At 39.8% G+C, this 13422-nt stretch overlaps 1 protein-coding gene and 1 long non-coding RNA gene across 3 annotated transcripts in view; one reads left to right on the forward strand and one right to left on the reverse strand.

The window, feature by feature from the left end:
* Nucleotides 1-4342: 4342 nt before the first annotated feature.
* The window catches only part of LOC121863736 (synaptotagmin 1-like), a 139636-nt gene continuing 130556 nt past the window's right edge, over nt 4343-13422 (reverse strand). Inside the window, 3 exon segments of the mRNA XM_042362496.1 lie at nt 4343-9141; nt 10130-10279; nt 10282-10327. Coding sequence (XP_042218430.1) covers nt 10134-10279; nt 10282-10327 — 192 coding nt within the window. The 3' untranslated portion in view covers nt 4343-9141; nt 10130-10133.
* Nucleotides 11883-13309, forward strand: LOC121863737. 2 transcript variants are annotated; one of them, XR_006088449.1, is made up of 3 exons: nt 11883-11915; nt 12918-12993; nt 13261-13309. It is a non-coding gene; the product is annotated as an uncharacterized LOC121863737 (long non-coding RNA). The 2 variants fall into 2 exon arrangements; XR_006088450.1 differs by having other exon boundaries at nt 12918-13052; nt 13238-13283.

Here is a 13422-nt window from a genome sequence, read left to right on the forward strand (position 1 = left end):
TGAGTATATTCTGGTTAGTTTCACCCTCATTCATGTTAGACATCCCATCTTATAACGAGTATTTTTATTACATCTGTGTTCATGTGTCTTCGTGTTCACTTTTAACAGGAAGACTTAGGTCAAAATATCATATTCTAGGCTTTGTTTTGAACCTATAAATTGCCAAAGTGGTTAGAGCCGTTCAACTTGTAGTTGTAATGGTTGCCTTGCGTACTGTACATTCATCAAAGGGTCGGGTATGGTCAGGTACAGTACAGTGTTGTCAGGTTAGGTTCCTTAGTTCCTTGTGGTTCCTGTGCATGAGCATTACTGTAGACTCTTGGTGGGATCACCGTGGGTCCATGGTGGTACCACTGTGGGTCCTCAGCGGTACCTCTGTGGGTCCTCAGCGGTACCACTGTGGGTCCTTAGCGGTACCACTGTGGGTCCTCAGCGGTACCTCTGTGGGTCCTCAGCGGTACCACTGTAGGTCCTTAGCGGTACCACTGTGGGTCCTCAGCGGTAACACCGTGGGTTCTCACTCCTCAGCGGTACCACCATGGGTCCTCAGCCGTACCATGGCAGTACCAGTGTGAACCCTTGGCGGTTCTACTTCTGATTTTCAGTGGTACTACTATGTGTTCAATGTGATATTACTGTGGGTATTACATTATGCCCTCAGCTGTATCAGCGCCGACTAAAGGTAAGATTAAGACCAATCAACAGATCCTGTGCCACAGTTTCTAGTTTTCAAATATTTATCATTTCAACACTTATCAGCTGACTAACCATTAGGCGGTTTGTCTGTACTTTGTTATGACTTTTATTGTCCAGTGTTAATACAGGAGGAAACCAGAGAACAGAACAGAACAGTACAGTACAGTACAGTACAGTACAGTACAGTACGGAACAGTACAGTACAGAACAGCACAACACAGTCAGAACAGTACAGTGCAGTAGACTACAGTGCAGTACAGAACAGTACAGTACAGTACAAAACAGTACAGTACAGTACAGAAAAATACAATACAGTACAGTACAGTACAGTACAGTACAGAACAGTACAGTACAGTACATAACAGTACAGTACAGTACAGAACAGTACAGTACAGTACATAACAGTACAGAACAGTACAAAACAGTACAATACAGTACATAACAGTACAGAACAGTACAGAACAGTACAGTACAATACAGAAAAGTACAGAAAAGTACAGTACAGTACAGAACAGTACAGTACAGTACAGAACAGAACAGTACAGTACAGAATAGAACAGTACAGTATAGAACAGTACAGAACAGTACAGTACAGAACAGTACAGTTCAGTGCAGAACAATACAGTACAGTACAGAACAGTACAGTACAGTACAGTACAGCACAGTACAGTACAGTACAGTACAGAATAGTACAGTTCAGTACAGAACAATACAGTACAGTACAGAACAGTACAGTACAGTACAGTACAGTACAGTACAGTACAGTACAGCACAGAACAGTACAGTACAGAACAGTACAGTACAGTACAGTACAGTACAGTACAGAACAGTACACAGTAGTAGTACAACAGCACAGAACAGTACAGTACAGTACAGTACAGTACAGTACAGAAGTAGTACAGTACAGCAGTACAGTACAGAACAGTAGTAGTACAGAGTACAGTACAGTACAGAACAGTACAGTACAGTACAGTACAGTACAGTACAGTACACAGTACAGTACAGTAGTACAGTACAGAACAGTAGTACAGTACAGTATACAGTACACAGAACAGGACAGTACACAGTACAGAACAGTACAGTAGAGTACAGTACAGTACAGTACAGAAGTACAGTACAGTACAGTACAGAACAGAACAGTAACAGTACAGTACAGTACAGTACAGTACACAGTACAGTACAGTACAGTACAGTACAGTACAGACAGTACAGTACACAGTACAGAACAGTACAGTACAGTACACAGAACAGTACAGTACAGTACAGACACAGTACAGTACAGTACAGAACAGTACAGTACAGTAGTACAGTACAGTACAGAACAGTACAGTACAGAACAGTACAGTACAGTACACAGTACAGTACAGTACAGTACAGTACAGTACAGTACAGTACAGAACAGTACACTACAGAACAGTACAGTACAGAACAGTACAGTACAGCACAGTACAGTACAGTACAGTACAGTACATAGTACAGTACAGTACAGAACAGTACACTACAGAACAGTACAGTACAGAACAGTACAGTACAGTACAGAACAGTACAGTACATAATAGTACAGTACAGTACAGAACAGTACACTACAGAACAGTACAGTACAGAACAGTACAGTACAGTACATAATAGTACAGTACAGTACAGAACAGTACACTACAGAACAGTACAGTACAGAACAGTACAGTACAGCACAGTACAGTACAGTACATAATAGTACAGTACAGTACAGAACAGTACACTACAGAACAGTACAGTACAGAACAGTACAGTACAGTACAGAACAGTACAGTACATAATAGTACAGTACAGTACAGAACAGTACACTACAGAACAGTACAGTACAGAACAGTACAGTACAGTACATAATAGTACAGTACAGTACAGAACAGTACACTACAGAACAGTACAGTACAGAACAGTACAGTACAGCACAGTACAGTACAGTACATAATAGTACAGTACAGTACAGAACAGTACACTACAGAACAGTACAGTACAGAACAGTACAGTACAGTACAGAACAGTACAGTACATAATAGTACAGTACAGTACAGAACAGTACACTACAGAACAGTACAGTACAGAACAGTACAGTACAGTACATAATAGTACAGTACAGTACAGAACAGTACACTACAGAACAGTACAGTACAGAACAGTACAGTACAGCACAGTACAGTACAGTACATAATAGTACAGTACAGTACAGAACAGTACACACTACAGAACAGTACAGGAACAGACAGTACAGTACAGAACAGTACAGTACATAATAGTAGTACAGTACAGAACAGTACACTACAGAACAGTACAGTACAGAACAGTACAGTACAGTACATAATAGTACAGTACAGTACAGAACAGTACACTACAGAACAGTACAGTACAGAACAGTACAGTACAGCACAGTACAGTACAGAAGAGAATGAAGGGAATATATTTCGGACTGAGGGAAGCGTCCTTTTCTGTGTTGATATATTCTTGGCATGGTTATGAGTACTCATGTAACATTGTACAAGTTTCTGAATTTTGGCTGTTGTACCAAGTTGTTGTGGACAGCTCTCAGACTGTCCATTCTGTCATCGGTAAATGATGTGAATATCAGTTGGTTTAAGTAACTTAGAGGAGGGGATGAAAGTAAAAACATATAGGTATTATTTTCTTACATTTTATTGTTTGTTATTTCTAATGTTTTTACACAACTCGAGGTTAGGACTTGCCGCTCTGTAAGAAGATAGTTCACGTGCCTAATCCATATGTAACATATCTAAACAAACAACACTTGTATCCACCTCCTGTAAATCCAAACAACCAAGCAAACAAAGGGATGCATTTTGTTTATGTGTTTGGATGTTGAGCGACTTGGCTCTCGCAATGTTTATATAGAATCTGCTGCTGCTGCGATGCTGCCGTGCTGCTGCCAACCTTCACCCCGGGTCTGTAACGCTCACTACAGCTTAAAACATCTGTGACAGATACCGGTCGGATTATATGTACAAGGCAACAACTGCTGGCTTTAACGGTATGATTCTGGTGCAAAGAGTTGCAGTCACGACCCAGGATGAGGTGTGAGACATGCAAGACAGCCAGGATTTAATATATTATGATGCATTCCTCACGTGAGCACAGAATTTACAGACTTGTACGTACAACCATCCACATGACACAGACGCCCCGACACTCCACTCTCGGTCACATCTCAGTCGAAGTTTTTGTCTCTACGTGCTAGCAAGAGTTAGTGACTCCTCAAGTGATCATTTCATATCTACATTAAACATTACTTGGAGAGGACTAATGCCACGAAAAGGTTTGTTTATATTATGTGAAATATAAACCATAAGCTCTCAAATAAAGGCCAACAAAATCCCCAACTGTTACCAGAACAAGAGTGGAGTTGCACAGGAATTTTTTGTTTTATTTACTTAGGAGTGGGAGATGAGTGTAGGCCGAACCAGACGTAGGGGGGAAAGGGTCGTATCATCCGTGACGTGACTAGTTCTTTTCGACCCTTAAGTCCATCTTCAATAAGGCTCATATTCCACTCTCTCAAGTCAACTTATTCATTAGCTTTATTGACGACTTTTCCCTCAAGATCTAAAAATCTCTAATCACGTGACTCATATATTACTAGAATTACTCTTGTGATAAAAAAAAAAATGTGCCAAATCTACTATGCTAGAAATTTAATGCTATGAACACCATTCTGTTGCAAAGATTGCCATAAAAAGAGGTTAAAAGGACTTTAATTCCATATCTTTACATTATATAGTATCCGACCCAGTTGAAGAATGGCGCCAGTGATGATGACGAAGACTGGATCCTACAAGGTTCTTGAATGCCGTCTGTCACTTGTTTTTTGGACTTTATCTCTTCTGAGTAATGGACATCAGGATCATTTCCAAGGGAGAGATTAGTCATAATTTTTTTTTTGCTATATATTACATTTACGCCACAAACAGTATCAGAAAATAATATATTTATAATGCAGTGGATTCACTGTATTAGGCCTCGGCCATGCTCTCACATAGGTTACATACATACACTTTTATACAGAAGTATAGACACACAAAGCAATGACATTGAGGAAGGTTAGCATAACAAACCTTTAGAAAAATTTCAAGTTGTGACAGACAGCATACCAATGTACTAGTTATTTGGCGAAGTTCTGAGGAAGCATTAACACAGAGGAGGAAAAGTCAGTGATTTTTTTTCTACAAGGGGAGAACTGATCACGTAGGAAGACTGGAGGAGAGGTAGAGTACGAGGTGAAAGATGGAGGACAGGCAGAGTGAGAGGTGGGAGACGGAGGAGGCAGAGTGAAAGTCGAACCATTCGAATTAAAGAAACAAGAAAGTAATGAGTGGAACAGAAAGGAAAAGTCACATCATCAAATGTGAAATCAACAATAAGAGTTTTGGCAGACAGCTGATGAATAAACAAGAATGAGTAAAAATGAGAGAAATAATTTGGGTCAAGACAAAGGATGGCACCCCATTGGAAAGCTCTTGGGAATCCCTGATTATATCCTAGACAAGAGAGCTATCCATTGACTCAAGCCTGGCAGAGGTGACCCCAAGTCAGGTCATGCTCTCCCCTGTCCCGTCCACAGCTGAAGATATGAAAGCCAGCCCTCCCCCCCCTTATAGGAACCCTGGAAAGTCCCCTTAAATGAACCTTTAAAAGACCGATGAATAGCCTTCCTCCCCAAAAGCTGAACCTGCAGAGACTCCTACCTTAGATAAAACCCTAACGCAAAATGAAGACTTAGGCCCCTCCCTTGATGAATCCCAGAGATGAATCTAAAAAAATGTCCCTTTAGATGAACTCCGACGAAGCCTTCCTTAGATAAATCCCCAACACATACTGTGTATGAAACTCTAATGAAGTTCTAAAATCAATGAAACAAATACCTTAGTTAATCCCCAAAGAAGACTGTTTAATGATCACTAGAGATGTCCCCCCCTTCCAAAGATGACACCGCGGGGCAAACCATAAGGAAGGTATAGAAAAAAATTGGAAGATTGGTCATGCCTTCTCGAGTCTCGACTCCTCCGAGTTCTTCTGAGGATTGGGTTCAAGAAAGCGGTGTGTATGTGTGTGTGTGTGTCTGATCATTATCGACTGGACTGGACTTGGAATTTGTCTACAATAAAGCTAAATGAGGCGATGGATGTGGACTGTTGTTGAGAGGCGCTCCGGCCCCGTCCCCATCTGATATGAGATGATCGGCACATGATATTAACAACACAGAGCACGGCCCCACACTCCTCCAATAGGATATCATGCCCAAGATAAAGAGATAACAGGCAACCAATCGTGGATTGCCACATCACATATGGGTGGCCAATCACAAAGCTATGAGGCTCTCAGCAGGCCACATCATCACAGGGTTCTTAGCCAATTACGGATTAGATGCCATAGAATTTATATGGTTAACCAATCACAGAATAGGAGTCTCAGCAGGCCACGTAATCACAGTGTTTCAGATAATTATGGACAGCCATGTCATATAATTTATTTGGTTGACTGGCACGGAGTCTCAGCAGGCCACATCATCACAGGGGCTTAGCTATCAACTCGTTCCCTGCTATCTCCAGGTCTTATGGCCTATCACCACAAATTCGGCCAATCAAAATGGGATTAAAATGGACTTTCCACAGATAAAATGAAAATCTTTATAAGCCAAAATAATTTTATAAAGGCAGAATATGTGTAAATACGGATAGTTCCTATGGAGTGTGGGGCGTATACTATACAAGTTATTCTCCCCACCCTGGGCTAAGTTTTTACACTGTTACAAACTATTTTTGTTCGATAATTCCTATCAAAGGACTAGTTAAAAGGCTCAACAGTAATAATTAATGATCCAACGAATCACAGGGGTTTGATAAAACATACACTATCATAGGAGTTAAACAGTCAACATATAAATTATATATAAATTCCATATGGCACCTTGAACCCACGGCTGTCCTGCTTAAAGGTCAGAAGATACACATGAAAACATGGAAAAGACCGTAATACGGGGTTGTTCTCAGCCATACTTATTATGTCTGCTGTCTAGAAGAAGAAGAGCATGTGTGAGTAAGTAGATAGACCTAATTATGTTACTGTACATTCATCTTTATAATGGAACATTGTCAATGTTTATATATGTTTACATATCCTGTAATATAAACATTTACTTTCCAAAACATAGCAGACATATAAAATGAATGAATGATTTCTCTTGACTCAAAAGTTTATGAAAGCCTAACCAAAACACTACTGCAAATGCTAACTCGCAAACACAACGCAGATTCAAATTCTCATTGGCTAGCATGAACACTGACGTCACTCTATTATCCAAAATGTTGCTTATCTGAGGCAGTAAACCATATTCACTACATATATATATATATATATATATATATATATATATATATATATATATATATATATATATATATATATATATATATATATATATATATATATATATATATATATATATATATATATATATATATATATATATATATACATAACATTACACAAATGTAAATTCTCACTTGATATAACACAAGATACAGCCCAGCACAAGCAACATTTCGGATAATCATGTTCTTGATAAAGAATCAGTATACAGACGCTTTAGTCTATGCTTTGGGGTAAAAAGATCCCTTTACTCTTATACAGAACATTTATGGTCAAAATGTTCTTCTTAGTTTCTCTCCTAAGGCGAGTACAGACCAGAAAGAAGTTGAGACATTTTTAAATATCAAATCGTGGGGCAGACTCTGACTGGACCAGACAGAGCCTCCCCTTGGTGAAGTAGACTCTTGTTAAGACCCGCTAAAAATTGACCTCCCTATAGTCTTAATCATAATCTTTGGTTGAAGCCAGGATGCACATACCAGACAAGATATGCATCAAGGAAAATTGACTACTCAAAAGTAAGTCAAACTAAAATAAACAACAACAACATCTACTACTGTCACTATTCAACAAAACAGCTTCTGCCGCTTCCTCAGAGATGCCCCCGAGTGGCTAGTATTGGTCTCAGGCAGGACTAGTCAGGTGAAGCTAGTTTGGCTGTTTTAATTAATCATCAGTACAAACAGCACTCATCAATCAATTGGATCTTATAACTAGCTGTTTGCTGGTTAACTAGTTATTTACTAGTCACCTAGACCTCAGAAATAGTTCCCAACTAGTCACTAGACCTCAGTAGTAGTTGGTAACTAGTCACTTGGACCTCAAGATATAGCTGTTTACTGGACTTTAGATATAGCTGTTTGCTAGTCATTTGGATCTCAGAAATTACTGTTTACTTGCCACTGGACCTCAGATATAGCTGTTAGCTAGTCATGTGGGCCCCAGAAATAGATGACTACTGATCAATTGGGCCTTAAAGCTAGCTGCTGAACACTAGTCGCACTGCGGGTCATCTTGGGAGCGGGGAAACCCAGGTTGATGATATCAGTACACCAGAAAGATTTAGGTGTTACAGAAGAACCTATAGAGACCGAAGTGTGGCAACCTCAGTAAGAGATGATGAACGTCACTCAGCCCGGTGCCCCAACCTCCCCAATTGGTCCTTGCTGACTTCTTAAAGATATCAGGTTCAGTCCTCTTGATAAAGGTTCCACAAACACCTTTTAAATTTAAGTTTGACATGCCCGCCTTACAAAAGGTTCGACATATTCCTTTAAGAAATTTGACTCAATCAACTTTAAAGACTTTAGTTGAACCTCTGAAAAAAGGTTTGACTTAACTTTCTTAATAAGTTCATGTCAACCCTTAAGAGGTTGGAGCCAGACCCAGCATGCTCAGAAAAAAGGTTTAGAAGAGTTTGATTTTCTCTGAGGATTCTTGTGTTGCTGCAGCTCTGGTCACTTATACTTTGTTTATTTTATACAATGTGTTGGACTGTTTCTCTCCAAGGATTAAGAATGTGTTGGAAATTTACTTTCAGTTTCTCATTCCAATGTTATTTGTCTTAAAACATGCAAGATGGCTTCTGACCGAATTCCTAGAAAGCTCCTGAAATGGTTCACTCTAAAAGTGACGTTTGAACTATTTAATCTAATTATTATATGGAATATCTCCTATATCTTTGTATTAAGTCATGAAGTTCAGTGTATACTTGTCAGTACTGTACTCATTCTACACCATACAGCTCTACCGTCCTCTTCATCCTAACTATAAATTGTAGATAATCCTGAAATACATCAAACATGTCGCAAATATCATGAAAGGGCTTTTATACAACTATCACCTGGTCTAATAACAGGAAATGTTAAATCAAGAACCACAGCTCGCTGATAATGAGGAATTCGGTCCCGTCTTATAGATCCAGCACAGTATCTTAATAGTTATGTCCACATATCTGAAGACTCGGATCAATCCCCTTGGTTTGTTTGAGGCCATCTTGCACTCTCTCAGGCTACCAATGACAGCAACCTGTAATACATGAAAATTACTGTAGGTCCTCTTACCAATAACAAATACAAATATGAATAACAATCATTATTGATCCTCCCAAGGTGTTGCAGCCTCTTCCCTGGCGGACAAAACACACGTCAGGGTTGAGAAGGTAAGAGGTAAGAGTGCAACAGGAGGTTCAGTGTGATCTATAATAAAGACTGTAGAGCTGATATTACGACAGTATATAGGAGAGAAGAACAGACTCTGGACTCAAAAGGAAGAAGCAATTAAGCATCAGACTGGGATACACAGAATGACAGAACTTAGATGAAGACATGAAAATAAGCAGTGTCAGACATTGGTGATATGAACATATTAAGAGAATGGAAGTCAAAGATTTATTAAAAAATACATGTAATTCTGAGATGAAGGAGAGGATATGCAGAAGAACTACCAGAAGCGAGATGGTCATCCAAGAAGCACCAGTGCACGTCAAGTAGTGTAGTTTATGTCACGGCAGTTAAGAGTGGAAGGAGAGACTGTTTTTGCTCCTGATGCGGGCCGCCTGCAGCATAGTGGGGAAGGACTTACACAAATGTATACAGTATATTTGGTTTATCAACGTACATAAAAGTAAGATTTGTCTGCAGCCAATATCACTTGCCTAGTGTATAATAATATCACACTCCAAATATAAAACTGAGTCAGACTTCACTGAAAAATGTAAAGCCGTTAAAATAAAGTAATACGTCAGTGTTAACTTTATGATTATGTACAATGTTCCTATATCACAAAGAAAACAAACAATACACAAGTGAATAGGACTACGCATTAAATTTCCAAGACAAATTGAAACATGGATTTCTGTAGAAGACATCTCAAGTGATCCTCAAAGACACTGAAGATGACTTGAAATACGGCAGGAATCTTGCAGCTCTTAATTCTATTATCCATGGGAGTATTATTTAAGGTTAGTGTATGGTGAAGTGTATCTGTCACCATACTACTCGATGACGACACCAACCTATTTATTTCTGCGTGAGGATGGCATCGGCCTCCTCAGGATCATGAGTGTATGCCACTGGGCGATGGGTCGTCGAAAGCATATCTGACCAGTGACGCAGCTCTGTGCCCGACGCGTTCATACCCAGCACACACCGACCAATGGGCTCAAAGTACCAATCCTATCGTAGTCCACCACCGTCACCTGCAGGTTCACCTTCTGCTTGGGGAAAACGAACATGTTAGAAGCCTGTAGGATTAAGATCATGCTTCTGACGGACACACACACTGCAGGAAGCTTCAGATGATAGGGTGTGACTGACGTCCTATCATAAGGTCATGTCACACTATAAGAGCTTGTTGTGTTTAAGTTTACAACACGGGAGGACTTTACAACACTGGGAGGTTTATTAACACCATGGAGGTTGTATCTTACCACTGGGAGGTTGTGTTAACACCACTGGAGAGTTTATGTTTAACACCACGGGAGAGTTTATGTTAACACCACTGAAGTTGTATATTACACCCAAGTTTACTTTATGTTAACACCACTGGGGTACTTTATATTAACACCACTGGGAAGTTTCTTTAACCCACTGGAACAAGTATTTAGTTACCACGAAGTTTATGTTAACCATTTCTTTATGTTAACACCACTGGGAGTTTGATTTATTAACACCACTGGGTTACTTTATGTTCACCACTGAGTTTACTTTATGTTAACACCACTGGGAGGTTTATGTTAACACCATGGAAGTTTAATCCACTGGGTTTATTTAACACCACTGGAAGTTTACTTTATGTTAACACCACGAGAGTTTGTACTTACTGGAATGTTAACACCACTGGGAGGTTTGTTAACACCACTGGGATTTACTTTATGATTTATTAACACCACTGGGAAAGTTTACTTTATGTTAACACCACTGGGAAGTTTGTGTCTACTGGGAGGTTATGTTAACACCACTGGGAGAGTTTATGTTAACACCACTGGGTTGTTGTACCACAGAGTTTATGTTAACACCACTGGGAGGTTATGTTAACACCACTGGGAGGTTTATGTTAACACCACTGGGAGTTTATGTTACCACTGGGAGAGTTTATAACTCTGGGAGAGTTTATGTTAACACTGGGAGAGTTTATGTCACTGGAGTTATGTGCACACCACTGGGAGGTTATGTTAACACCACTGGGGAGTTCTTTCCTGGGAGGTTTATGTTAACACCTGTGAATTTATGTTAACCACGGAACTTATGTTAACACCACTGGGAGAGTTTGCTTTATGTTAACACCACTGGAAGTTTATATTACCACGGAAGTTATATTAACACCACTGGGAGTTTGCTTTGTATTAACACCACTGGGAGAGTTTATGTTAACACCACTGGGAGTTTATGTTACTTACCACTGGAGTTTATGTTAACACCACTGGGAGAGTTTATGTCCTGGGACAGTTTATACCACTGGGTTATATTAACACCACTGGGAATTTTAACACAGAGTTTGTTAACACCACTGGGAGTTATTACCACTGGAGAGTTTAACACCACTGGGAGGTATGTTAACACCACTGGGAGGTTTACTTTACAGGAGTTTATGTTAACACCACTGGAGTTATGTTAACACCACTGGGAGGTTACTTTATGTTAACACCACTGGAGAGTTTTTTATGTTAACACCACTGGGAGAGTTTATGTTAACACCACTGGGAAGTTTGCTTTATCACCACTAGAAGATTTATGTTAACACCACTGGGAGAGTTACTTTATTAACACCACTGGGAGAGTTTATGTTAACACCACTGGGAGGTTGCTTTGTATTAACACCACTGGGAGTTGTTAACACCACTGGGAGTACTTTATGTTAACACCACTGGGAAGTCCTGGGAGAGTTTACTTATGGAGTTTTTAACACCACTGGGAGAGTTTATGTACACCACTGGAGGTTTTTATGTTAACACACTGGGAGGTTATGTTAACACCACTGGGAGGTTTATTATAACACCACTGGAGTTTTGCACCACTGGGAGTTATGTTAACACACTGGAGTTTTTAACACCACTGGGAGGTTTATGTTCACTGGGAAAGTTTATGTTAACACCACTGGGAGAGTTTATGTTAACACCACTGGAGAGTTTGCTTTATGTACACCACTGGGGTTTATGTTAACACTGGGAAGTTTATTTTATGTTAACACCACTGGAAGTTTGTTTATGTTACACCACTGGGAGGTTGCTTGTTAACACCACTGGGAGAGTTTATGTTACACCACTGGGAGAGTTTACTTATGTTAACACCACTGGGAGTTGCTTTATGTTAACACCACTGGGAGTTTATGTTAACACCACTGAGTTTATGTTAACACCACTGGGAGAGTTTATGTTAACACACTGGTTCTACACTGGGAAGTTTATGTTAACACCACTGGGAGAGTTTATGTTAACACCACTGGGAGGTTATGTTAACACCACTGGGAGGTTTATGTTAACACCACTGGGAGTTTATGTCTTATTTTACACCACTGGGAGGTTACTTATGTTAACACCACTGGGAGAGTTTATGTTAACACCACTGGGAGGTTTACTTTATGTGCCACTAGAGTTAACACCACTGGGGTTTATGTTCCACTGGGAGAGTTATTTATGTTAACACCACTGGGAGGTTACTTTATGTTAACACCACTGGGAGGTTTATGTTAACACCACTGGGATTTATGTTAACACCACGGAGGTTTACTTTATGTTAACACCACTGGGAGAGTTTACTTTAGTCAACACCACTGGGAGAGTTTATTTATGTTAACACCACTAGAGTTTATGTTAACACCACTGGGAGGTTTACTTTATGTTAACACCACTGGGAGAGTTTATGTTAACACCACTGGGAAGTTTACTTTATGTTTAACACCACTGGGAGAGTTTATTTTATGTTAACACCACTGGGAGAGTTTATATTAACACCACTGGGAGAGTTTATGTGTAACACCACTGGGAGGTTTATGTTAACACCACTGGGAGGTTATGTTAACACCACTGGGAGGTTTATGTTAACACCACGGGAGTTTACTTTATGTTACCCATGGGAGAGTTTATGTTAACACCACTGGGGATTTATGTTAACACCACTGGGAGGTTTATGTTAACACCACTGGGAGAGTTTACTTTATGTTAACACCACTGGGAGAGTTTATGTTAACACCACTGGAGAGTTTACTTTATGTTAACACCACTGGGAGGTTGTAACTGGGGTTTATGTTAACACCACTGGGAGGTTTATTTTATGTTAACACCACTGGGAGAGTTTATGTTAACACCAC

Source organism: Homarus americanus, unplaced genomic scaffold (assembly GCF_018991925.1).
Source record: "Homarus americanus isolate GMGI-L3 unplaced genomic scaffold, GMGI_Hamer_2.0 scaffold48354, whole genome shotgun sequence".
In the NCBI taxonomy this organism is placed as follows: domain Eukaryota; kingdom Metazoa; phylum Arthropoda; class Malacostraca; order Decapoda; family Nephropidae; genus Homarus; species Homarus americanus.